This window comes from Dreissena polymorpha, chromosome 4 (genome assembly GCF_020536995.1).
Source record: "Dreissena polymorpha isolate Duluth1 chromosome 4, UMN_Dpol_1.0, whole genome shotgun sequence".
NCBI lineage: Eukaryota > Metazoa > Mollusca > Bivalvia > Myida > Dreissenidae > Dreissena > Dreissena polymorpha.
The window spans coordinates 7,392,198-7,419,594 of NC_068358.1; the positions used below are offsets into that span (position 1 = coordinate 7,392,198).

At 34.6% G+C, this 27,397-nt stretch overlaps 1 protein-coding gene across 6 annotated transcripts in view; it reads left to right on the plus strand.

Annotated features, from left to right (window-relative positions):
* Window positions 1-4,706: 4,706 nt before the first annotated feature.
* The window catches only part of LOC127877239 (uncharacterized), a 55,854-nt gene continuing 33,163 nt past the window's right edge, over window positions 4,707-27,397 (plus strand). For 2 of the 6 annotated variants that reach the window (XM_052422921.1, XM_052422922.1), the window contains exons 1-16: window positions 4,708-4,903; window positions 8,526-8,632; window positions 10,501-10,747; window positions 13,214-13,254; window positions 14,390-14,437; window positions 16,462-16,548; window positions 16,804-16,875; window positions 16,992-17,108; window positions 17,357-17,549; window positions 18,106-18,195; window positions 18,431-18,547; window positions 18,982-19,164; window positions 19,336-19,481; window positions 21,459-21,545; window positions 21,817-21,888; window positions 22,005-22,121. In XM_052422921.1, coding sequence (XP_052278881.1) covers window positions 8,568-8,632; window positions 10,501-10,747; window positions 13,214-13,254; window positions 14,390-14,437; window positions 16,462-16,548; window positions 16,804-16,875; window positions 16,992-17,108; window positions 17,357-17,549; window positions 18,106-18,195; window positions 18,431-18,547; window positions 18,982-19,164; window positions 19,336-19,481; window positions 21,459-21,545; window positions 21,817-21,888; window positions 22,005-22,121 — 1,682 coding nt within the window. In that variant the 5' untranslated portion in view covers window positions 4,708-4,903; window positions 8,526-8,567. Of the gene's footprint in view, window positions 4,904-8,525; window positions 8,633-10,500; window positions 10,748-13,213; window positions 13,255-14,389; window positions 14,438-16,461; window positions 16,549-16,803; window positions 16,876-16,991; window positions 17,109-17,356; window positions 17,550-18,105; window positions 18,196-18,430; window positions 18,548-18,981; window positions 19,165-19,335; window positions 19,482-21,458; window positions 21,546-21,816; window positions 21,889-22,004; window positions 22,122-22,849; window positions 23,046-23,182; window positions 23,276-24,362; window positions 24,477-25,290; window positions 25,474-27,397 lie in introns of all 6 variants that reach the window. The other 4 variants (XM_052422926.1, XM_052422925.1, XM_052422924.1 and 1 more) reach the window with 4 other exon arrangements.

A 27,397-nucleotide genomic window follows, 5' to 3' on the forward strand; every position in this document is an offset into this window, starting at 1 on the left:
TTGCAAATGAAATCCATCCACGAATACATCTAGAGCTCCGCTACTCCACAGAGCAGCTCGAATTCCTAGACACCATGACGTCTATTCGAAAAGGAAGGCTGGTTTCAGACCTAAACACCAAACCAACAGATCGGCACCTCTACCTGCACATGGGCTCATCAGATACCGAGTCTACGAAGAAGGCCATTCCGTACGGCTTAGGTGTAAGGCTGAAAAGAATATGTTCGGAAGAGACGGACTACACAAAACACAGAGATGAGATAAAAGAGCAACTACAGAAGCGAGGATACAATGGCCGATTCGTCGAGACAGAACGGAAGAAAGTTGATAGCAAGAAGCGAGAAGATCTGCTACGTACGAAAGTGCCTTCAAAAAGTACTTCCAGGGTACCGCTCGTTATCACTTTCTCCAGAGCGCTACCAAATGTCGGCCATATCCTCCGGAAACACCTGCCAACACTCCACACTTCAGATCATATGAAAAACGTATTTCCTGAACCCCCGTTAGCAGCATTCAGAAGAGACTGCAACCTTCAAGACATATTGGTTCATAAAAAACACAACCGGATGTTTTTCCGAGTTCCCAACAGGAGCGGACCTTGTGGGGCACAGAGGTGCGCAATCTGTCCATACATGATGGAGGCTGAAAAGTTCAGCGGCACCACCGGCAAAAGCTACAATGTGCGGAACGAGGTCACCTGCAAATCCACCAATGTAGTCTACGCTGTACACTGCGAACGGTGTAAGACCTTCGTATACGTAGGAGAAACGGGAGATACCCTGTACCAGCGACATCTTCTTAACCTGTCCCGGATACTGACTCGACACAACGACCCGGTAGCCGAGCACTTCTACACAAACGGCCACAGCGTCGCAGACTTTCGGATCATGGGTCTCGAAAAATTAAATGGAACCGACGAGTACCGGAAGACCATCGAACAACTTTGGAAGCGCAAACTGAGGACGTTCAAACCATATGGACTAAACACAAAAGACTAAAATTGGCGCGCCATGTAACGTGCGATAATATAACGTCACTTCCGCTAAAGATGATATGCGTATTCACAAATAAACGCCGCTGAAGAAGACCGAGAGGTCGAAAGCTACGGCAAATTTAATAAAAGCGTTTTATTATATATATATATATATATATTATGTTTCGCTTCGAAAGATAAAAGTTTGCGTGGCGCAGTGGTAGCGCTTAGAGATCAAGACGACACGGATTTGTATGCTTTTTTTCTTACTATAAAAATAAGTTAAATGTAATAAAAACATTTAAGTTTTTTAAGCAATCATATATAATGACATTTGTAGACATTCAAAAATCTGTTTACAATTCACTTAAAAACGTTGATGAGAACGATACTTTGATTAAATGATCGTAGTTCCACTTGTTTCATATATGCCATCATGCAAATAAATACAATTTATATATACCTTACACTTTTGCTAACTTTTTGCATACTCAGTTATGTATTTTTTTTGTACAAAGTGAATGTCGTCGTACTTGATTTTGAGAAAACATACTTTTTTCAATGTATTTATAAATGAGGTAGGCTACTTAAATAGTTGTAACGGATAAATAATTGTCTCGCAGAAGACTTCGAGTTTTTAGGGCTGTAATAACTTTAAACTTTGTGACGGCAAACATTTACCTTGCTATTGTGGGCGGTAAGTAAAGAGGGTCAAACTACATTATGTTGATATTAATCTTCAAATTATGTTGCATTTTATTTGAAATTATTTGAATAAGTTTTGAAAACTTCAGCATGTGTGCTCCAAAAACAGCGTGCATGCAATATTCTGCGTATGTTACTAAGTCTGTAAATATGACAAGAACAAACAACAACAACAACAACAACGAATTGTTCCTTTCTGCTTTAATGAACATAAAGCGATCGTAACAGTATCATGAATTTACAAACAGACCAAGAAATAAAAAAACAGATATAACGTTAACCTTAGCTTCCGAATGAAAAGTCGGTGTTAAATTGTTTTATGTTTTGTTTTGAATGTGATTCTATTTTATTGTTTAGTTGATTCTATAGTTATAAGACTTAAGTGCATTGATCTTAAACTCGATCAGAGCTTTTCATTCTATCAGTTACGGAATCGGCTTAGGGACACTCTTTGGGCAGGATCACATGCGACAAGTAAGCCGTGCAAAAAAACAAACAAGACGACATATGATATAAAGCATCTCCAATGCGAGATCGAATCCATCTCAAAAGGTTCAAGTGAAGTGAGCAACATTTCAGTAATCTCTTTCGTTTACATCACATCTGCTGAGCACAGAGAAACTTGACATCTAGCATGTACGACAAAGGGGATAAAATTGCCTACAAGGAACTCAAACCCTAACTGCAATGTACCCTTTGGAAACTTAACGCTTATTTAATATGTGTCACAGCTACTGTCCCTTTTCTGTGACAAGATACCCACTTGGAAGCAGTCCATGAACTTAATGTTATCAGGATTACAAGTGTTATAACTGCCCCTGCGTCTTATTGAATTCTAAACAAAGTGTAAACGAAATTATTAATTGCTCGATAATGCTACTACGCTTATGGAATAGTTTGCGGACGATTATTTTTTACACATTGCTTATAAATGTTTATTAGTAATGAGCACAACATAATGTGCAAGCATCGGCCCTATTTGTTTCTAATAAATAAAACAAAAAAACAATATAGCATTGTTACAATTATTGGTATTATGCATACGTATTTTTGTTTTATATGACAATTAAAAAAACACGACATACATACTGAACATCATAAACATATGATAATCAGCGTTGTTATGTTTCTTGTAACGAGGAAAGATGTCATGAAACGGAACACACTATTGCAAAACTACTTCCTGTTTCCATGGCAAAAATATGTTTTCAATAATGTGATCAGTATTTATCGGCTTATAAACAATGCATCTGATTTGTAAAAAAAACAACATTTCTTACTGACATTTTCGTGGTTTTCACCCTAAGCATTTTAATTCTTTGTTTATTTATCAACAAACTTAATTTCAGATTATATTCTATCTTCAAATATATATTTTTGGCGACAAAGTTTAATCTCAATCATAACTTTTTTCATCAATTAATAATTTTTAAATAACTTGATGGTAGTGATTGGAATGATGGGACGGATTTTACCCGCACACGAAACGGGTCCCTAATTCTAAGTTGAAGGTTTCAATTCAGAGCTAGGATATCACTCCCTAATCATTGGTCTTATGCATAACGTTTGCCAGCAAAGATGCTTCTACACATACCGTGACCGAATTAGATGTTACAGAGTACCATGCGCAAGATCCAAACCCAAGGTCAAAAATATGATTCAAGTCCATAGCTTTTAATTTTCATAATTTAAATTGTCCGTTGTTATCGGATACAAGAAAGCATTCAACTAAACATATGGTTTGTGTTGTATGGTGCAGTAGTCTTAAAGACCACATATTGATGTTATCAATGTAAACTCGTACCTTTATGAATTGCATAACTAAAATTTGTGTCTCTGTATCGAAGAACGAATTTCTAAATAGAGATTTTATAACAGTGTTCATATCTTTTGTCGACTCCTAAAACGGAAATCACGTGCAATTATTCACAGCTCTGGTTATGTCGATGTTATATTATATTTCTTCTTTTATCGTTTTCATCCATCAACGTTTTATCTGATTTGATTTGCTTTATAAAAATCGTGCAACCTCGGTTTAATAACGTGTTTTACACGACAAATAGCAAAGTAAAACGAACGCCAGAATAATATTTAATATTTAAACCTTTCAATTATGATGTACTACATCAATAAAACACTTTAGCTTACAGATCACATCGATGTTTCTTTTCTTTAAGATTTTTATTTATTGCAGAAAAAAATATGATATATATAAATGTCGTTCAAATAAAGCTAATAAACATATTGCCAACACCCAAATTCCACAATTTCCGCGTAGAAATATGAATTGTTCTGAGCATTATTCTATATACTGCTGCCATTACGCGACACTTGGTGAAGGTCGATTCATTTTTTTTTATTTCTATGATTTGTTCGCAGTTAGGCAAAAATGACAGTTTCCATAAACAATTGTCATCGATTCAAAACGAGTGTATGCAATATGTTGAAAAAATTATGAACATATGTTTTAAATAAAATGTCATTTATTGAAAATCATCAATCAAAAGCGTACAAATAATAACTAGTTTGTAACGCTTTTCATCGAAAATTGAAGTGAAACGTGTATAACCGATATATGTTTCTAAATACACCGGACATGTTGAAAGACTGTAAAATGGCAGCAATTTATCTTTTCACTCTAGAGGTCCCGGGTTTGATCCCCAAGACAGACGCATTTTTAATTTCATCATTTTTCTTGTTATTTTTATAATGTTAACATATTCTAAATATTACATTTTTGATGATGAAATAGTTGTATAACTTTGATTTTGTTTTAATACGAGAATAAGTGAATAAGTCCCTTCAAAGTTTTTATTTTTTATAGAAAATAGCATGAGTTACAAAAAAGAACACAAAAGACAAAACACAAGTGTCTGCCTTTAACCCGTACGAGAAGGTATATATTGCTAGTAGTTTGTAATTTCAAACGCGAATAAAAGATGTAAGTGTGCTGTAGCCGTTCCGGGTAGCTTATCTATACACTCTGGGTCAGGAGACGATTTATATAATAAATTTTGCCAATCTTGCGGAGTAATCCGGAGATAGCCGTTTCAAGATTGCTAATCTATCGTCAGCTTACTGAGTGGCTGTTCGTATTTTGCCTCTAACCGTGCACATTGCCTTTTCTTTATAGGTCATGTCTTTTAAACGAAAATGACGGTTTGCATATGAGCCTTCAAATAACGACGATCGTGCAATGGGATCTAGGCCACATTCTTCAGCTTCGTAAGTATTTAAATGCATAACGATACAACTATAAAAACAGTTTTAAAACGTACTTTCGAAGTTGGTATTGTGAGAAGCTAGTTAATATTTTAAAAAAGATCGATACTCATTATAAAGTGGTTGAAGGATATTTTTTCATAACTTAAGATTATGGTATGGGATTGTTTTTGAATGGAATGATCGCATATGCAAACATGTTATGCAAGATCGGTATTTATAAATAAATATATTTATTGAAATCGAAAGTAGAATAGGAAGCAAGCGATTTGTGTAGGCCTGAGCTCGATAAGCTATAAAGGCACGATTTTTTTTTTGCAGAGTGTACACTTTTTCATTATGACTATGAAGTCATGTATTTGCGAGCATTTTCCAGAAAAAAATGTCTCTTCATTTTGAGCCGGATTTCATACATTTGCGAAATCAATTATGCTCGTCTGTAGACAGCTAGTGTCACCCGAGCGCATTTGTAATTGAAGAGGTCAAAAAGTAGTACATAAACACATTGTCTATTTCACGAATACAGAAGTATTTTCCGGACGTTATGTTTGAATCGGTTGAAAATATGCAACGCGTGAAAAAAGCTTCTTTAATTTGTACAAGAAATCAAATAAATAATGTGCCAACAGTTCATATTAAAATTATAGCAATTTATCAAAAGATTAAATACTAAATAGAAATAGTAAGTAAGACGTCGGACAAAATAAGGTAACGTTTAAAGACGTTACGATGGACGTTACGAAATAATTAACGCAAACCAATGCAGTTGCCGTTTTTGAACATCGTGGCGGCTTATAAAAGGTTTCTTTAAGACTTTAAGGCTTAAAAAGTGGGTCGTGCATCGGGTTTTTATTGCACATTCGTACGCCTTGAACATTCCCCAGACGACAGTAGCATGCAATTAAGGCTATCACTATCAATGTTATGTTGTTGTTTTTTTACAAAAAACTGCATTCATATTCTTTAAATATCATTAAAATTCACCGGTACTTAATAATGCGTTAGTTATTTTGAAGCGAATAATACAATGCGGTAAGACGTTACGAAACACGGATATTTCAAACCTCCCGGAAAATGCTTATGTCGGGGAAGTGAAGGCTAAGCAGTAAAATTGTAACTTAATACATATCTTTCGGAAAAGAGGAAAATTTCATTGTTTTAATAATTGTGTATATTTATGACAAAACCAGATCGCCGTGACGTAATGGCTATGGTGCCCGTCAAGCGATCGGGAGGTCACGGGTTTGATCCCTACTGTTGGGGCGTTCTTTACTGGTTATATAGTATTTGTTCGACGAAATATAGGATTTTTCTTGGATTTTTCGTCAATGATAAGAAATATGTCATGAACAATGTACTGATATACAAATGTATCCTGAGTTCGTTGTCTACATGTCGATGTCAACAAAACAGAAGTTTGATGTGCGCATGTGCGATGCCCGAATTTGGGGATCAGTAAAGGGAGGCGAGTTCACATTGTACAGGAATATTTTCCGCACATACAAATTAAAAGATAAAATGATGCTTTTCTGATCTGAAACGGAATAATGACGTGAATATATTTACTTTACGGTGCAACCTGTCTTCTTATGCGTGTATAAACAGGGTTACGGTTTGTTTCCAGTAGCTTTGTTTACTAGAATATCCATATTCAATGTCTTCTTGTAAATTGATGACGCTCATCGCATTAATAAACCGGTGGTCTTTTTAAAGTCGATACTGAAAACACAGCCATTAATAAAAAAATGATGGAAAAAAAATCCAAACAGTGAATTTCTACAGGTGAATTTGAATTGTTCCCTTTTATGACTTTATGCAAGCAATTCCGATATCTGTACGCGACAAAGTGTGTCGAGCATCACACGTAAAAACTAAATTTAATGTAAATGATGTGTGTCTGTTGACCATATCAGTTTCTGTTTAAGTATAAGCTTCCAATAAAAGTAATTTAAATCTTCAGTATTGTAGCATAACATAGATCAGGACTTTTTACATGACTTCTTTTGCTTAGACTATCCCCCGCGAGTAGATCACATTTTACTGCGACGAAGTTAGTGAACATTTCAATTTTCAAGATTAATACCACGTTTTTTAATCCAGTTTTGTTAGGTACGATAAATCTGATAACTGCCGCATCAGCACAGAGAAAGAGTTGTTTACTTTATGCCAGAGGTTTCAGTTCTTCAACTATATTCATTCACAAATGGACACATAATGTGAATATCGTGTTAAATGGAATATTTTCAAAAGGAGCGTAAATAGAAATAAATTAATAAACAATTTTTGAATTATACATTTCGCGGAAGAGAATGTTCATGAATGATTAAAGTAGTCCACTATTTGCTGCGACTTAATCACGTGTAATTTTTGCGCAGCAAAGGTCATTCAAAATATGAGGCTATGAATAGAATGATGCGGGAAAATAAACTACTGCTGATCAACAAGTATAGTGGGCTATCGATAGTCCAATACACCATCACGCGTCTGTAACGTATCTTCTTTTATAGTGCTCGCTAGTACAGCAAGGTTAAATCCTATATGTCTGGGAAGCGTTCTTATGTTCTCAACATGTAGCGGCGATATCTCATATATTCTCAATGGCTCGGGTGATAGCAACGCAATAGTATACGGTTAAGTTTGTTTATATTTATAGTTCTCAATTTATAAAACGTTGAACATGAGTTCACCAATAACTACAGGAATACTATAGACATCGACAAAAATTCTTTATAATCGTTAAAACCGAATATAAAAAACAACTAAATATAACAGCACATATCTTTTAAAAAGATATTCGGCGTAAATGCTGACTTATAAATAAAGTTTGAAATTAACGTTTCTAAATTATTGAATTGAAAAAAAAAAGTTTACCTTTTTTTTCCACTTGTTAGTCGCATAATCACCGCATGTAATGTGTGTTATTATAGTCAAACCACACATAAGTGTAAGTAGATAAAATTTAACTACGGGAATTCACATCATATGTGTCCTCACATTGCTTATTATGATTTTATTTCTTCACCATCGAAATATATCGTATGTTAATATTTGATTAACACGCAGTTTTCTTTCGACACATTTAAATCACACTTTCATAGCCGCGTCATGCGAGAATGGGTCTTATGACGTTTCGGCCAGCGTAGCTCAAGCCCAATCTGTGCATTTGTGCAGTCTGGTCAGAGGCGATGCTGTTCGCTATAAAACCGCTCAAGGTGTTATGGGCTCAGTATGTATCTCCTGACCAGACTGAATGCGTAGGCAACACAACCTCACCCCTAACGTGACCATGACATACAACCCCACTTGAATAAGTTTTCGTCCATGAATATCGGGGTGATATATAATTAACCATGGGTCTCCGTAGGAGAACACTCAGGTAACGTCACGGTCCCACGTTTGGGCCAAATATCACAAGGTTAGAAAATTGTAAGGCAAGTCCGGGACTCGAATCCGGGACACCTCTCTAACAGGGCGAGAGCTCTCCCGAGCTAACCGGGCCGCCCTACAATTTTTTCCCTTACGTGAAGTCCTAAGTTCAGACCGTGACATACCCCCTTTCGATTTTTTATTCGTCATCGAATACAAGGTTTCGGGGTGTTATATAATTAAACATTGGCCTCCGTAGGAGTATACCCAGGTAACGTCACGGTCCCCCGTTGGGCGCCAAATGTCAGAGAGTGGGGAAAGTTGTCGGCCAGTTCGTGACTCGAACCCGGGACTCGTCGCTAACAGGTTTACAGGATCAAAGTGTCAACATATCCATAGCAGTCACTCAAATTAATGTTTGTGTTCAATCAAAAGGTTAAATGGTTATGTAGATTTATTAAGTTTTATTTTCATTCATATTTATGCCACCCATCGAAGAAGAGGGGGTATATTGTTTTTCACATGTCAGTCCGTCCGTCGGTCCGTCGGTCGGTTCGTCCACCAAATGGTTTCCGGATGATAACTCAAGAATGCTAAAGCCTAGGATTATGAAACTCCATAGGTACATTGATCATGACTTGCAGATGACCCCTATAGATTTTCAGGTCACTAGGTCAAAGGTCAAGGTCACAGTGACTCGAAACAGTTAAATGGTTTCCGGATGATAACTCAAGAACACTTAGGCCTAGGATCATGAAACTTCATAGGTACATTGATCATGACTGGCAGATGATCCCTGTTGATTTTCTGTTCACTAGGTCAAAGGTCAAGGTCACAGTGACTCAAAACAGTAAAATGGTTTCAGGATGATAACTCAAGAACGCTTAAGCCTAGGATCATGAAACTTCATAGGTACATTGATCATGACTGGCAGATGACCCCTATTTGATTTTCCGGTCACTAGGTCAAAGGTCAAGGTCAATAGGTCAAAGGTCAAGGTCACAGTGACTCGAAACAGTAAAATGGTTTCCGGATGATAACACAAGAATGCTTAGACCTAGGATCATGCAACTTCATAGGTACATTGATCATGACTAGCAGATGAACCCTATTGATGTTCAGATCACTAGGTCAAAGGTCATGTCACAGTGACTCGTAACAGTAAAATGGTTTCCGGATGATAACTCAAGAACGCTTAGGCCTAGGATCATGAAACTTCATAGGTATCTTGATCATGACTGGCTGATGACCCTTAAAGATTTTCAGGTCACTAGGTCAAAGGTCAAGGTCTACAGTGACTCAAAACAGTAAAATGGTTTCCAGATGATAACTCAATAACGCTTAGGTCTAGGATCATGAAACTTCATAGGCACATTGATCATGACTGGCAGATGACCCCAATTGATTTTCTGGTCACTAGGTCAAAGTTGAAGGTCACAGTGACTCAAAACAGTAAAATAGTTTCAAGATGATAACTCAAGAATGATTGCAACTAGGATCAAAACAACTTCGTAGGTACATTGATCATGGCTGGCAGAGGACCCCTATACATTTTGAGGTCACTTGGTCAAAGGTCAAGGTCACAGTGACTCGAAACTGTAAAATGGTTTCCGGATGATAACTCAAGAACGCTTAGGCCTAGAATCATGAAACTTCATAGGTTTATTGATCATGAATGGCAGATGACCCCTATTTATTTTCCGGTCACTAGGTCAAAGGTCAAGGTCACAGTGACTGGAAACAGTAAAATGGTTTCCGGATGATTACTCAAGAACGCTTAGGCCTAGGATCATGAAACTTCAAAGGTACATTGATCATGGCTGGCAGATGACCCCGATTTATGTTCAGGTCACTAGGTCAAAGGTCAAAGTCACAGTGACCTGTAGCAGTAAAATAGTTTCTATCCTATTCACACAATGGCTGCCACTACAACTGACAACCCATTTGGAGGGCATGCGTGTTTTACAAACAGCCCTTGTTTTTTTTACTTTTTGATTTAATCTTATAACTTAAACTGATTGGATAATGTAGAATCAGTTTTATATCGATATTCATTTTACAGAATCCATACATAATGTATTATTTGCCATACTGAAAGTTACATACCTCGTGTTGAGACATAAAATATCTTGAACACTTGTTGGAAATATTTAAAGCGAGTACAACATTTCTCGACGACATTAAATATAATTTAGTAACCTTGCTAATAGTGTATTCTCTTGTCTTAATTTCAGACGTCAGAAGCCAGAAACTGGAACACGGTTACAATTCCTGTACGACCTAGATGTAGACAAGTTTGAAAAACAAGCAGCCCGACTATATAATGCAAGCAAACAACTGTCTAAGTATCAACCAGAGATACACAAAAAACAAAAAAAGCAAAATATTGACAACTACACCAGTAAGCGTCTCGTGATATATAAGGATATTTATCAATCAGAGTTAGAGGAAGCGGAAAAGAGCTGTATGGCCATTACAAATGTACGTTCGTAGGGTGGATAAACGTTAAGACTTTATTATTTCTCTTTTTAATTCTTTTCAACTTTCATTCACATGAAGTGACAAAGCACATATCCAGGTTTGTGCTTATTTGTTAAGTTGGATGTTTTTGCCGTTTCCAAAAATATCTTAGTCATATCGCAGCGGTATGTTCACCAACAAAAACTTTATTTGCTCTGAAAACAATACATCCGTATACTGGAGTTAACTGGGTTAAAGTGAGGTTAGTTTGAACTTACTTCCATGAATGCATTTTTTCGCGTTTTTCGTGAAGGAGTGGCAGATATTTTCACCCGGTGTGCCACTAAATATTTATATTTCTTTCAAATAAATACGCCATTTCGGCTTTACGATGTTTGTGCTTCTCTCGTGTTGTTTACAGATAACGTCGGAATAGAAAAAAATTGAGCAATTGGATGTACACATATCATTTTCCCTTATAATACACAGCATTGGCGCACGCCTTACAGTCACGTTTAACTAAAAGCACGACTACATCATTTTCCCGTAAAACCTTCTAACATAGTTATGAGCTGTGTTTGTCATTTGAAAGTCAGGTCTCAAAAAATGCTTAAAAGGAAATCAGTCCCAAAAAGGGGGGTCACAACAATTTTGTCGGCAATAAATTAGTTATCAGAGATGAAACGGCATTGGGAAAATAAAATAATCGTGATTTATTTAATATTTTACTGTACACGTGCGTCAATACTGTGAATTATACTAGAACAAGATATTTGTGCATCTAATAACTCGAACGTCACGTAAGTAGACAACAGATATGTAGACGGTTTCCTTCAATTACCTTTTTTATACTGACGTCTACGATCTTGAAACAAACAAAAAAACGAGGAAATCACACACATGGTAGAGTCGAAAGGGCGTATTCGTTTAAAAGAAATTCACCACTACTCCTGCACGAAAAACACGAAAACGACGCCATCTTGGAATTAAGTTCCAACAAACCACGCTTAAATCCAGTAAGCTCCAGTTAACGCCCCCCCCCCCCCCCCCCCCCCGATATTGATGTGTTGTTTTAAGATAGAAACATGCAAAATTGACATAAAGGTCGTATATACATATATACATTTGATAACTTCATACTTATAATGCACTAATGAAATGTATATGCGATGTTAAAATGTAGCTACTTAAACCGATAGTGCAATGAAACTATTTTAGAAAGTGAATATTTGCGTATGTAGAAAAGTATTTAATAGTGTGTTTGATTGTTTTCAAATGATTATCTCGTGAGAAATAGTGTGATGGCTTTAATGTTCGTTTGAAAATTCATTTTAGTATAGTTTAGATCACGCCTATCGTAAGTCCTCAAAGTTAACTAGCAGAAAACGAATATACATTATTTGCAAAAAGAATAAGAAAATCCATCATGTTTGATTACAAGTAAATAAAGCTTGCAGAGTGACAATCGATTTATTTATGTTTGCCCACATGTCTCGGGAGGCGGAAAACGACAACGGGCGAGGCATGGTATGGTATTGCGCAAGGGGGGGTTAGAGGGTTAGGGTTAGGGTAAGTGTAAGGGGTCGGGTTAGGGTTTGGGTTAGCCTAAACCCTACCCTAACCCTAACCCGACCCCTAACCCTAACCCTTACTCTAACCCTTTTTTGGGGTTATCGCCCCTAACCATGCCTCGCCCGTTGTAGTTTTCCGCCTCCCACATGTCTCACATGGTTTATATTTAAATGTCCTTTCGATAAACATGTGGCTGATTCATTTGATGAGCTGCCAATTGTATTCAAATTTCGTATATTTTGTATCAATCAGGCAGAACAAAGATTTATTAAATTATTATCATAAATATGATTTAATTTATTTTAACCCGGTCCAGTATTAACATATCTGAAGACTCATTCATTCTATAGGATGCACGCTTAAAAGGAAAAATAAAAAAAATACCGATGTTTTGATAAAAAGTCCTGTATAATCTGTTCTTTGTATCTGCTGTTTCAATAGAAATCAAGGTTTAAAAATAAACTCAATCCGGTCGATTTGGGAGGCACGCGTTTTAAACCGTACATTGAAATTAAAAAAGTATTACTGTCATATTTTCATTATTCCTTGGTCAAGCTTCATGACACTTAATACAATGCTCGTTGAACTTTCCTTTTCCAAAACAAGATGACGATAGGTGCTAACAAAGAATTAAGGCGGAATGTAATTTTTTCTTTCAAATATGTGTGTATAGCTTGCTTTCATGAAATTTATTTAAATGTGTATGCTTTTCAATTGAAGCATGGCTTTAGATCTAAAATTCAAATTTGTGTAAAACTTTAACAACATTTGAATATAGGTAAAATTTCTTCTTGCGAGAAACCACTTATTTTATTTGAACATTTTGCAAGTAAGTAACAGTATTTATATCCATTTTAATATGAATACGGTTTCAAATGTGTACTCATTAATGATTCACGTATTTTTCCATTATAGCTTTTAAACCGGGATACACCGAAATCTGGAAAACTTGACAGGTATGTAAATATTTGATTTTTATGCAGTTTATAGGAAACATGATTGAATGTTTGAATGCGTTTGATATCGATTTCATTAAGTCAATCGAAATATCTATTATCGATTCGTTCAAATCATATAATTTAATTAGTTGAATTACTTTCATTAGTCAGTGTGTCGTCCTAAGCTTTGATGAATGCTCATGTCATTCTTTCACCAACTCTTCCGCAGGTGTTAGTATGAACACTGAGACCATATTTCATGGTAACAAGCATAGAGCAAACGCATTTTCTGTTTGGTTAATATTTTAGAATATTCATTTGGATATTAGGTACTTGTAAGAGGTTTAATGCTTTCACTATTTTCTGATTGATGTGTAGTAATTGCAATTGAAATTTCAGCGCCGCATTGAATTTCATTGAATATTTACCAAATGTCATTTATTGGAGTTTCTACTGTACCACCAATAGGCATAACCCTAAACGAATATGGCCTTATGGTTTGAATCGTCTTAAAACGAGCAAAGACAACGCATAATTTCAACTATTAACAATGCTGAAACGTTTTGGATGAAGTTAAAATGTCACGGTCACACAAATGAAGAGAACACATGTTTTTATTGCCAAGATGGAAAACAATGTTTCGCTTCTTAAAATATAAAACTAGAACAGAACGATGAGATGGAATCAAATAGAAATGATCCTGCTATGATGTCTGCTTGTATATTTATACTTGGCCTAATAATACTGATGAAGTCCCAAAGAAATGATAATAAACATTAGGAATTTTATGAATATCATACCGATTATTGACTATTGAGTGTTAATGCGTATTTATGTCTTGTAACAGTACTATCAAAATGTATTGCTATTACATTTTTCGAGTTTTATTGTCTCATTTGTTAAACTGTTACATGACATGCATACACACTATAGTTCAAATTAATTGATTAATACAAAAACTCCTTCTTGGCTACCAGAAACCTGCAGTGCGTTGCCCTCCTCCCATATTTTTTAAAATACTTTATCTGTTAGAATTAAATGAATATGGGTCAAATATGTGGATCATTATGATTTTAAGTTAATTGACATAAGAACTAGAACCATCTTCATCCATTCATGCGACTAAAAATGACATCTTTTAAATACTTAATAGCCCCACGCGAGAACGGGCTGAGAAGAAACAAAAACGTGAACATGCACAGTAAGTAAATTTTTATACCACCGTAGTTTTTTTTAAATCAAAATTATTTCTCCTTACTTAACTTTGTTAATATTTAAAAAAATGGCATGTGTTTATGAATGATTCTTTATTGAAATATAGTTACAATAACAATTACGTCTGCATTTAAAAAAAACTTGTTTTCGTTATGCAGAATTAAAATCATTTGTTGCAGCTGAATTTGTAGTAAACAAGTCAGGAATATTGTTTCCAATTATAATTTTGTAAACACGGATGATTATATATAATACAGCATGTGCTTATTCAAAATATCTTCAAACGTTGACCATTTTATTCAAGCAATGGTACAACAACGTATTTACATTCAAATAGGTGCTATAGACATGCTCTTAAATTTACGATTTTCAGGTTTAAATTATGTTTGCTGATGACCATTATAAAACTCAAAACACTATTTCTATTGCTTACAAGCATACATCTTACTTACCTTTGGACATATTTTATTTAACTCTGTCATTTAGGATTTTATATATAATAAGCAGCATGCTAGTTTGCTTACACCTAATAAAGGATACATCTGAAACAATATCTTAATATAACGAATGTAAATCAGTCTTTTGCAAAATGTATACCATAAACATTAATAAAAGCAAAATTGATATGGGCATATTGTCTTGCCGTTTTATTTAAGGAATTTCCAGATATTACTGTATTAAAATAAAAATTTGTTTCAACAAAAAATCTCATACACAAATGATCCACATGATTTAAAATGTGCAATACTCCAATTGATAGACTTGCAACAGGTCAGGCCATCATCGACAAACATGGTTTATAGAAACTTACTTCCCGTTAATTAACGATCTGAAATATTCATAATTATGCTTTTGTTTATTTCCAGATATGCGCAAGATACCACGAACCATGATTTGAATTTGATTAAATTTTAGATTTCTTTTTATATGGATGATATTTGCAACATTATTTTTAAAGAATGTTTATCTTTAACAGAATTTTTCTTCAATATCTTGTTCCCATCATTTAAATAAATAAGGAACATTTGCCCGAGCGAATTGTTGAGGTGCGGTTATCAGTTTCACTAGTAAATATAGTTCGATTGTTAGCACATACTATTATGTGTCCATGCTAGACTAGACTACTCTTCAAGGTTCAAAATATGTTATTATCAACAATTTGAAGTTTGAATCTTAACAATTCATGCTAACCAAGATTGAAACGAAATGCTTTTCACAAGAGTATAACTCAAAAGTGACTTGTATAACAAATACCTAAAACTAATAGCGGTAAAACCGCCATGTTCAGGTGTTGAATATTTTGTGTGTAATATTATTTAGTGGTTCTTTACTAAGTTTGTTCAAATTATGCCTTGGGGGTTAACACAGGTCTCGTTACAATGGTCACAAAATTCGTATAGACTTTTAGAGTATATAAATGTATAAAATATTCATCTCTAATACCGCAAAGGTCAGGGATTTAAAGCTTGGTACTAAGCATCGTTAAGTGGCCCTCTAGTGTCTCGTGGGTAAAGTCTTCGTACGCGCCATGGGTAACGTGCTGTTAGCATACAAATCTGGTTAATATAATAAATAAATGCTTCTTCTCTAAAACCCAAAGTCAAAGAGCTTTGATATTTGTCAAGTTGTTTTACGATCATGTCCTGGGGTCAAAACCTGACATGCCCCATAAGCAATGTGATTTGTGTAGCAAGATAACTAAAAATTTTCTTCTTTACGACCAATTACTTGATACTTGGTATGTGACATTAGGCAGCGGTCTCGTACAAATATTGGTTAACAAAATTGCTTTCAAAAATACACATATCCTTTAATTTACTTATTATAGGGACTATTGCATTAATTTGTGTATAATTGTTTCTTGAATGGTGTGCAACTAAGAAACGCCGAAAAGGACACGCAGTTCTGCTCGTGTACATAGCGAGATACACTGTAGATAGACAGAGAAATAAATTATGGGGGATTTTAAATATTAACAGTATGTAAAGGTTTGATTGTTGTTTGCTTCAGAGATTCTAGAGATCGTTCATGGGAGGTGACAATGTGGAGAGAAAAGCATAAAAAAGCGGAAGAGGACAGGGATGAATACGTTGCATTGTAAACGTTGGCGAATCGAACAATTCATACAAAATAATAAGTCTTGTAATTGATAGATATTGTCGTTAATCAGTTTTCAGCAGATTAATCCTCATAACTCTTTTGATGATATATAAGCAACATATAAGCTTATAAAAGGCAAAATAAAACAAAAATATCATGTAAAACGACACTGTAAATACGTTTAATTTATTCCATTTATTTAGATAAATCATTAATGCATTTTTGCATTTTAAACGTTCCATTGTTTTATAGGTACATCAGTTTGAAAGATCAAGTTGAACGTCTAAATCAAGACCTGGCTCGACTTAAGGAAGACAATGCAAAGTATTTGTAATTTTGATTGTTACATATCTATCCTCATGTTCATATAGCAGTATAATTGTGTCTATATAACATGAAATGTCAAAGTAAAATGTCATCATACATCCACACTTGTACAGGTTACGGATGAGAATGTCCGAACGTGAAAAGGAAATTAGAGATTTGCAAAGCGACAACGCAAGTCGCTTACGAAACTATCGGAAGGAAAAGGCAGAGAAAGATGAGGCATTGACAAGGTTAATTTTACAATATATAGTTAACTTCAGTGACTTAATACTTTGAATGTAGCGATGCACTGTTGATTTATTGTCATTTTACTGGACGGTAGATATCAGTTTTATTTAATTTTGAAAAAAAAATACACACAAAATGCATATTTTCTCTTAGTTACCCATTATTATTCGGAAAATGAGCAAATTAGTAAAAAAAAGTGAAATATTAATTTATGAAACTTAAAAAACAACTTGTTTATAATTGACTTTAGCTTAAGTGCCGTGAGGAAAACATTCTTAGATGATAAACCGAACATCGCTTACCTGATTGACGTGAACAGGCCAACCAAGATTGCTGAACAATTGAGCGAGCTTTATGACAACGAGTGGACTGATGCGTTTGACAGTTTAGAGAAAAGGCATCCTGGCATAGATAGTGTACAGAAACTTGTTAACATATTAAAGGTTAGATTTTCTTTTGTTGACATGCTTTCTATAAAATTACTTTCCGATATGGTTTTATTTTAAATTAACGGTGAAAATTACTGGGTATGTTTACTTTTCTCACACATCAGCTTCTCGGTCAAAGTTTAAGTTGAAAAATCGTTGTAAATGGTCAAGAGTTTTAGCTTTTGCTCTGTATTGTTTATAGTCCTTGAGAATGTAAATATAATTGCGGATCGTTATGTCCCATGCATTGGTTGTCGGTAAATAGTCAAAATACAGTGCAAGTGCATGGATAAAGTAAATTAATTTTTGTCTGCGCTGTTTTATCTTATACATATTTTGATGATTTCCAATTATTATTCATCATGAATAGACATTGTGAAACTAGCAATTTACGTTACAATTCAAAGTTAAAAATCGTCAATTATTGTTTTTGCTCTTCTCTCTGTTATTTATTATATAAATTATGTGTACATGGTGATCTTTGAAATTATATATATTTTTTATTTTGTATTAAATGCGGCTTATACCGAAATCAACAAATATGATTTGTATATAAAAAATTTTATACTAGGTTATTTATGAACAATGCCTTGAGATGGCATGGGAGGATTTCTTTCCACGCGTTCAATATGCAATAGATTTACCAGCTAAAGTTTTACAGGTACGAGCTACGTATAGAGTTCAACAATGGTGATTCATAATATGCCATATATTTGTTAAAGCATTAATCAACCATCTTACTGTGCACATGTATGTCCGAACGAATGCATTTTACTGTAATACGTGCTTGACTGTAATTGTACAGCACAAAAACACCACATTTATATGCACACTTTGTGATAATCTTCAAATGCAATGATTGAATTACTTACATGCAATCATTTCTTTTTGTCTAGGAATTCAAGCCTTTTACGCGCTTAGAATATGAAGTTGCCCTTACGAAAGAAATGAAGCAGTATATAACAGAGTTCAGGAAACGCAGAGTCCATATTAATCTTCCTATTATACAAAGAGTAAGTATTATTTAAACCCATACGTGTATTTTAGTAAACAGATAACTTTACCGTTACAAGAATCATTGTAATATGGTCAACATTTAGCGTTATGACTTAAAGGTAGGACCTATTGTGCAAGCACTCAAATGGGAATACATCAATCACAAATGTATCGTTTGCACTTTTTGTTAAATATAAATTTATGCAGCCAATTATCGGCAATACAGGCATATTAATTTAAAGGTCGTGTACCAAAACTTCATGAACACTTAATTTATGTTTTCTCCACATCCGAACGTTAACTAACATTAGACAAATACGGTTTCGTTACTTTAATCTAAGTAAGTCGCAGTTAAAATGTATACTTGTATGAAAATGCGAATGAATGGTTACGGTGTGTATTTTATAATTGTATATATGTATACATGTATATATACTGATTAAATTTGTAGTTGCTAGTGCCCAAAAATGGTGACTCTGATGAGCTGCGTCCCTACTACAACAAGTGTGTAGAGGTGTGCTGGCTGGCCGCGGTCCAGGATCCACCTCTGTTCATGAACTTCAACCCGGGAGCGAAGTTTGACACAACGCTGTTCAAGGACTACACCACCAGAGGCCCGTATGTGGAGTTCTTGGTAAGCACATTGTCAAGTTCAAATTTGTTTATAAGAGAATTCAAATTCTCTCTCCCATTCTCTTTCTGTGACGGGTTGAAGCTGTTAATCACTGATATTTATAAGTACCGCTGAGGCCAACTAGAACCGGTTTTAGCATATACAAGAGATTTCAATACCAAACCTCCTCAGGTATGGCCTGCACTCTATCTCCACAAAGATGGACCACTTCTGAGCAAAGGGGTAGCACAAGGAACACTGCAATCTCGAGGCGTTCAAGGTTACACTACACAAGATAGTGTCGGTGGAAGAAGAGCTGCTGATCGACCAGAATCAGTGTTGAGTAGCAGTACTTTATTAAATCAACAATTAACCAATCTCTCTCTCTCTATTTTCACTCTGAAATAGTGTAGGTCCTTGTTGATTTAGCAGCCACCCATTACGCATACACTTTGTAACGGAAGTATCTATAAAAAACTTTTTTTCGAATACGGATCAGTCATGAACTATTTACCAAACATATTAAGTCATTAAGATCAAATGTAAGCATGCATTTTCAACTCGATTAGCTTCGTGAAAACGTCAATTTTCGGCACATTTTATGTTAAGTACAACGCATCAATAACTATTGTTCCTTATATTATTGTCTGATTCCTAAGGTCGTGTCTGGGTGCTTTTTTTTTAAATTGTGGTTTAAGAATTAAACAAGAGCAACGTGTTCTGTCCTTATAAAATGTTCTTACTAAATAAATTTTAAAGAACGTAACATGCATCATTCGTAGAACATGCGTATATTTCTAGTTCCGCCCGCTCAATTTTTTGCCTTGTTTTCATTTTCGCATGAGAACGTAAGAATTTGATCCAAATAAGATGTTGCTTTGTTTGCAGACTCCTTTAATCGTAGATATGTTAATATTGCCAGGTCATTCCCTCCAGTGACGTTTCTAGGAGTTTTTAAGAAACGATTTCTGTCCACGTTTTACCTCTTTCACAAATGATTCTTAAAGGATGTAATTTTTATACGAAGCATCCCTTTGAAAAAAACAACAACATGACATTTTCAAACTAATGTTACGAACTTTAATGAAACTTAATATTAATATTATAATATATTATAATTATGCTAAATATAAGATTTTTCGTACAAGATGGACATGAGCATATTGTCTTTTTGTTGTGCTCATCTGAAAATTTCTGAGGATAATTTAAAGCTCTTTAAACGATAACTTGTTTTCTCTTCAAATCTCGTACATGCATGAATTACATTATATAATTGTTTTCTTGAAACACCCCTTTAATGTAGATATGCACAATGTCAGGTCAAACATCGACAACTTTTTTCAGAACGTAAGTGCCCTTTGATTGATTATCTGACACACTCATATGATTTTGTAAACAGCGTTTAATTAAACAGTACGGTACATGGAAAGAGCGCACTGTTTGGGAGCATACAATAGTTTTACTGATACTTTTGTTGAGGAGTTATTATCATGTCATTAAATAACAATGTGTACATTTAAATAAATAAGTAAACGGAATATAGGGCGCATTATAATTTAAAAACAAATTATATTAATTAAGCACACATGTGGCCCTTTACAAAACAACATTTTAACATCCAAGCTGAACACAAAACAAACAATGCACGCATTTGTGTACTTTAAAGCGTAAGCTTCTTCAACTTGTAAAAATCGCACCTTGAAACAAAATTTATGTTACATTGCTGTGATTAATTTCTTAAAATCAATTTGACGTTAAGAATATGTGTAAACATGCAAGTCGTACTCATAGCAGCCAAAAAGAAAGAATACCATACGTTTAAAGATTCATCCGAATTAACCTTTGCAGTTGGCTCAAACGACATCTCAACATGCAAATCGTCAATAATATTATAATTATAAACAAAAGCACTGTTTTTATACTTTATAGACTGAGTTTGCTATTCAAGAGATCGTTTAACTTCTGGCTGTTTTACCACAGGGTCGTTTCAATTGTATTCCTTGACTGTGCATTCTATTTCTATAATAATGTTATAAACATTGTTGTGGTCAGTGTATGTTTGCCGTCTGGCGCTGTGCATCGCGTTTTGTTTTATATCGTTTTCACTCAATGCGCAATAATTTTGATTTTGATTTAACTTTGCAATAGTGTTATTTTTGACCGGGTCTACGACGAGTTCCAATTAAGGCCACCAGGTCAAATAAATAACGGCGTTTTCTACTACTAACATTGTAAATAGGAAATATCGATACTGTAACGAAGACATTGTTTCACATTTTGTAAGTGCTTCCATAATCGATAGTTGTTTTATTCAGAGATTCTAGAGATCATTCATGGGAGGTGACAATATGGAGAGAAAGGCATAAAAAAGCGGAAGAGGACAGGGATAGAAACATGACATTGTAAATGTTGGCGATTCGAACAGTTTATACAAAATGATAAGTTGTTAAGTTAAAAAATATTTATGTTATGCAAATTTCAGCAGATTAATCTGTAATTAGTATAATTTCACAATTTATATTATTATACAGTTATTGTTAATTTAGAGAAAATAAAAATAATAATAAGCCATGAACACCGAAAAAACAGGTAAAACAACGTAAAAATGTATTTAATAAATTTTGATAAATAAGTAATGCGTTATAGCATTTAGACATTTAAATCAAATTATAGGTACCTCAGTTTGAAAGATCAAGTTGAACGTTTGCAAAAAGGCCAGGATGATCTAAAGGGAGAAAAAGCTAAGTATGTATAATTTATTTTGCTATGTTTCTAAACGCATGTTATCATTAAATTGCATCAAAATAACATATATTTTCAAAGTAAAATGTACTTAAGTATTCATAATTGTGCATGTACAGGTTGCGACAGGAACTGTCAGAGCGGGAAAAGGAAATCAAATATTTGCAAAGTGAAAATGCAAGTCTTTTGCAAAATTATAAACAAGAAAAAGCTGACAAAGACGATGCACTCACCAGGTATATTCTACTTTGTTAATTGTACGTCATATTTGAATCACCCACACACTATTTGGTGTTTTAAGACCTGATTCTTGGGTATTTGTTTAATTGTCTTATGTAATTGATAACATGACACTAGCTAAGTTGGTAGAGAGCTGGGCTACAAATGCGTGTATCTGGGGTTCGATTCCCGACCGGAAACATTCGGATTGGTTATAAAAGTATTTCTTCGTCTATTTACTGCCCCAATCCCGCTATCTCAGATTAAAGCTGGTCAGTTGTAAATTACTGGCATATGTATATGTACTTGCTATTAGTAAACCAGCTAACCCTTGAAAATTGTAACTGGGCAACACCGTATAATGTTGAAAATATGTTCATGAAGTATTTTGTATAACTGTGCAAGAAATAGAGCTTTTAAGGCGTTGCACAAGAACGTTAACCGGTAATTTATAAATACAAAGAGGGCATAATTACTAATTAATGGCAGGTGAGAGTAATATCAGTTACTCTGTGACCTCATATTATAACCCCGGACTGTAATTTGTTATAAATACATGCAGAAGTATTACTATTTTTTGCAAGAAAACATTAAAGAATTGAAATAAGCCGACCACGACGAACAGGTGAGTCGAAATGTCGAACGTTTCGATGAATTTAAGATCTAAAATATTGTACGTGATATTTGAATATAAATACAAGTTCTAAATATATGTGCGTATAGACCTGCAGCTATATGAATTTAGATTATGCTCCGTTTCAACAATGAAAACCCGTGATAATAATCCGAACATCCCTGACCTGAGTGACGTGAATAGGCCAACCAAGATTGCTGAGAAGATGAGCGAACTGTATGACAACGAGTGGACTGATGCATTTGACAGTTTGGAGAAGAGTAATCCTGGATTGGATATAGAAAAGACCCTGCTGGATATCTTAAAAGTAATGAACAATTCCTGAGAATGTATCAATGCGTGAAATATCATGTCCAAAAACAGTCAATTGAAAACCATGATACATGATTCTAATTATTAATTATAAATATTAAATGCAAACTGATGTATTTGTTATTATTTCAGACAATCAATTCAAAGTGCCAAGAGATGAGCCGCTGGCAGGTTTTCATTCAACAAGTTCAATCGGCAATAGAGCTACCAGCCAAAGTTTTAAAGGTAATACTTTTAAAAGATCAAAATGCAAAATGAACATGATATACATGTTGAATTAATAAGAGATAACTGATACTATTAGTTTACCGCATTACATCATATTGTGGAGTTGTGTGTCCATAATTACGTGACAAAAACGCACAGGGATCGCCTACGTGGCAATATTGCATTCAAATGCATGTTGTTGATTTTCAGAGATGTAAACCTGTTTCAAGTAATTAATATTAAGTTTATGTTTTGAGCATGGAGAATTTATAATAACCGTTATTGGAAAAATGGATAAAACTGAATTGCTGCGAACACTCTTTTTCAACATCGGGTAGACGTCTGTTTTTTTGTGTGAAGAACACATGGTAATGTGTATACAGTTTTGTACAAGCCAAAACGAACTTTGTCTGCTGATCATGTTTAGCATAAAAGCAACAATTTAGATGTAGATCTATTAAAATACATTAACTACACACTGTATATAAGCACACGTTGAGGTACGAAACGTGTCGTGCAAAGCATAAAGCTTTAACATTTATTTAGTACTGATAACTTTTAGATATGAGAATGTTCTTCATTGTAAACATTTGCCAGTTTGAGTGCATTAATTTTTTTTACAGAACTGTGCATTAGGATTGTGTCTGTGTATGCCTTATAAAATGCAAAACGTTTCTTTGTCTGATAAGTGCAAATCGACGCAGTAAATATCCCTCTTTTTAAAACATATCATCATAGCTGTTGTTCAGATTCGATTTACATTTGTCTTGCTTGTTGTGACAACTGGCATGATGCAACTATACATAAGCTCATCAGAAAACGAAGTGTTGAAGGTGAGCTAATTTGGTTGGTCTATGTTCGGCGTCCGTCATCGTGCTAAATTTGATCAAAATGTTTATGTTTTCATGTTTGAATCTGGATCAAATGTGTGTTTAAATGCTAGGTTTTACTGTGCTAAAACTTGGTCAGAATGTTCATGTTGAAAATATCAATGCAATCTTTGAATCTGTGTCAAAGAGCACCAATTCTTCAACATTTAGTCTAGCTTCAAATCAGGAAAAAGATATAGGTCCACCATGGCCATAATGTTTGGTTGTGTTTCCAGAAAACAAAACCCGATGTTTGGTCCAACACCGTTTACCTACCGACAGATCTGCAGCAGACGATAAAACACCTTAGGAAATTAAAAGCTCCCTCTGTTTTACATATTATACAATCAGTATGTATTTTAAAAACTAGTTTGTTACTGTCATTTATTTATTTCGAAGAATACCACGGTACGATTTATAAATGTATAGGAAGTCATACATTGAGACACTCAAAAATTGTCATAGTTATCATAAAAAAAAGAAATCATTACAAAAATAGTGTTATTATATGCAAAACAACTTGAATATGTTTAATGTATAGATATCATGTTAAGTTCCTTTCATGTCGATACATTACCTTTTTGTTTGCACTGCTTGAATAAACGAGTGGTGTTTTGCAATCTCCCATCCTCTTGTTGGATGAAGTTGAACCTTCTTCAGTAACATTTTGCTGATAGTATTTGATAGGAGTATCATTATCGTTCTCCGTGTTTTTATGCTAAATTCAGTACATGCCATTTACATTTTTATGGAAGATATTTCTTGGTATTTCTTCAAATTAAAATGAAGCGTACTCCGGAATGATAGGTAGTTAAGATTGTATGTTTAGTTTTGTTCGCTACTCGCCTTTTGTATATGGTACAGTATAATAAACGATGGCATAAGGAACACAAACTAATCGTCATATCAAATGAATTTAATTAAATATAGTGTCCCCTAATGTGAGTGCTAATGGAAATATTTAACTGACCTTTGTCAATATCACCTCATTACAAAATTACACATAGTGTGTATACTCACGTAGACTTCAATAAAAAAATAGGAATATTTCGTAATAAAATCGATTTATAGATGAAATTACGCGAACACAGTGAGTGCATTGGGTTTTGTACTATCTAGAAAGAGATACAAAGTTTTGCGATTTGAAAATTTTATCGCCTACAGACACTGGTTCCATACAATGTTGAGTCCGACAAGTTGCGTGCCTACTACAACAGGTGTGTGGAGGTGTGCTGGCTGGCCGCGGTCCAGGATCCGCCTCTGTTCATGAACTTCAATCCGGGAGACAAGTTTGACACAACGCTGTTCAAGGACTACACCGAAAGAGGCCCTTTTGTGGAGTTCTTGGTAAGCTTGGATATAAGCAATGTTGATAGGCACATTAGTTACTGTGAGAATATTCCTGCATGAAAACGGTACTAGCAAATCTAATATTCGCTAAGTTTCATAACATAGACATGTTATGGATCAGGGGAGACATACCTATTGTATTTAAATTTGACTTAAGACGTTTCACAATATATTTTTTATGTTTTCCAATTTTAGCATTACACTGTATAATCATTTTTAAAGATTTTGCTTTTAGTTTTTTGATACGTTTTTGTGTTATTATTATCGTGAGTTTGGGTTGATCAATTGTAAGCGAATGTACAACGATTAACAAATACATTCAAGTTCTAAGCAACTGTAAAAAAATGATATACTTGGGGATAACCGTCGCATGACATTAAATATGAATATCGGCATTGATTAAAGGTATATACATATGTACCGTTTTAAGCTTAAAAATATGTTCATGTTTTAAATAAGGTGTGGCCTTCCCTACATCTGCATGATAAAGGCCCTCTGTTGAGCAAAGGCGTGGCGCAAGGGAGCGTTGAAAGTCCAGTGTCTGAAGAGCAGGGATTTATCATGAAAGTTAAAGAACGTTCGTCTTTAGGGCAACGGGTCTTTTCGCAACCACAAATATATGATGCAATTAGCTCTTTCCGTGTCCCCAAACAGGCCCGAAAGGTAGAACGATCCAACAGCAGCTCAACATGTTAAACACTCGCACAAGGCATTCCACAGAAAAGTCTGGCGAATTACACCACACAAAAACAGTGTTAAATACGTACTACATTGAAACCGATGTTGGTTTACAGACTTTCTCCTGTGTGGTGCTTATTGCGACGACAATTTTAATGCGATGCTGATTATAATGAAATAACAACCATGTGCTACTACGATTTCTGTGTTTCCATCCGTTTATCTATATTGAGTTTAAATCATAATTTTTTAAACGATTGTATCGAATGCTAACCACTGTCAGAAATCGGAATCCGATGATTTGTCAGAGCGATTACAATGAAACAAATCTATCGAAGCTTCCAATAATGCATGACAAACACACAATCCGAAAAACATTTTGGATTCGCTAAATGCTAAAAAAATATTTTTGTTTAATAACATACCACCATGTCCGATTTGTTGTCTCTTAAATCCAGACAGTATCGCTAAAACTGATGGGTTTCGTCACAGAAATTACGTCACATGAGATACGTAATACAATGCGTTATCAATTGAATGAAAATGAAGGCTGGTTCTGAATTAAATTTAAGTGAAGGAACAAAATAGGATGATATGTAATGTAAACAATAACACACGGCAGTGCTTGGCCGGATGTCTTTATTCGGTCCTAGCCGCATAATTGCCCTCGGGCCGTTATGTCGGCAGCGGGCCGATTATAGACGTCCGACCTAGCTCTGCCGTGTGTTGTGTCTAAATAACATTTCTGTATTATAAATTTATGTTTGAACTTTATAAAACCTCTTTGGAATATGAAGTACATTAAGACTTACTTCCTAGACGTCTGCGTTTATTTCTCTGCACATCCGTTGAGAATCCACACTTGCAGGTATGCTCATAGCAACATTGCACGAAATGAACGTTCTTGTTTATGTTTTAATTCCGTTGATTTAGTAGACGAAAACCATTTTATATTTACAAATATGCCGATGTAACACTGATTTAAGAAAAAAATATATTATCCGAATATCTAATCCTAACCCATTTGCATATTAATTCCACTAGTTATTAGTTTCATGTGATATTTAAGTAATCTTAAATGTTTTTAAATGTATAAAAAAGCTTTATTTATAAGAAATACGATCCCTTCTAATACTGTTTAATATATATTAATCACCCCATCGATAGAACATATGTGTTCTTGTCATAGATTGTGTTGATTTGTATCTATATTTTTAATTGAATTTTATGTTGCATAATGTTA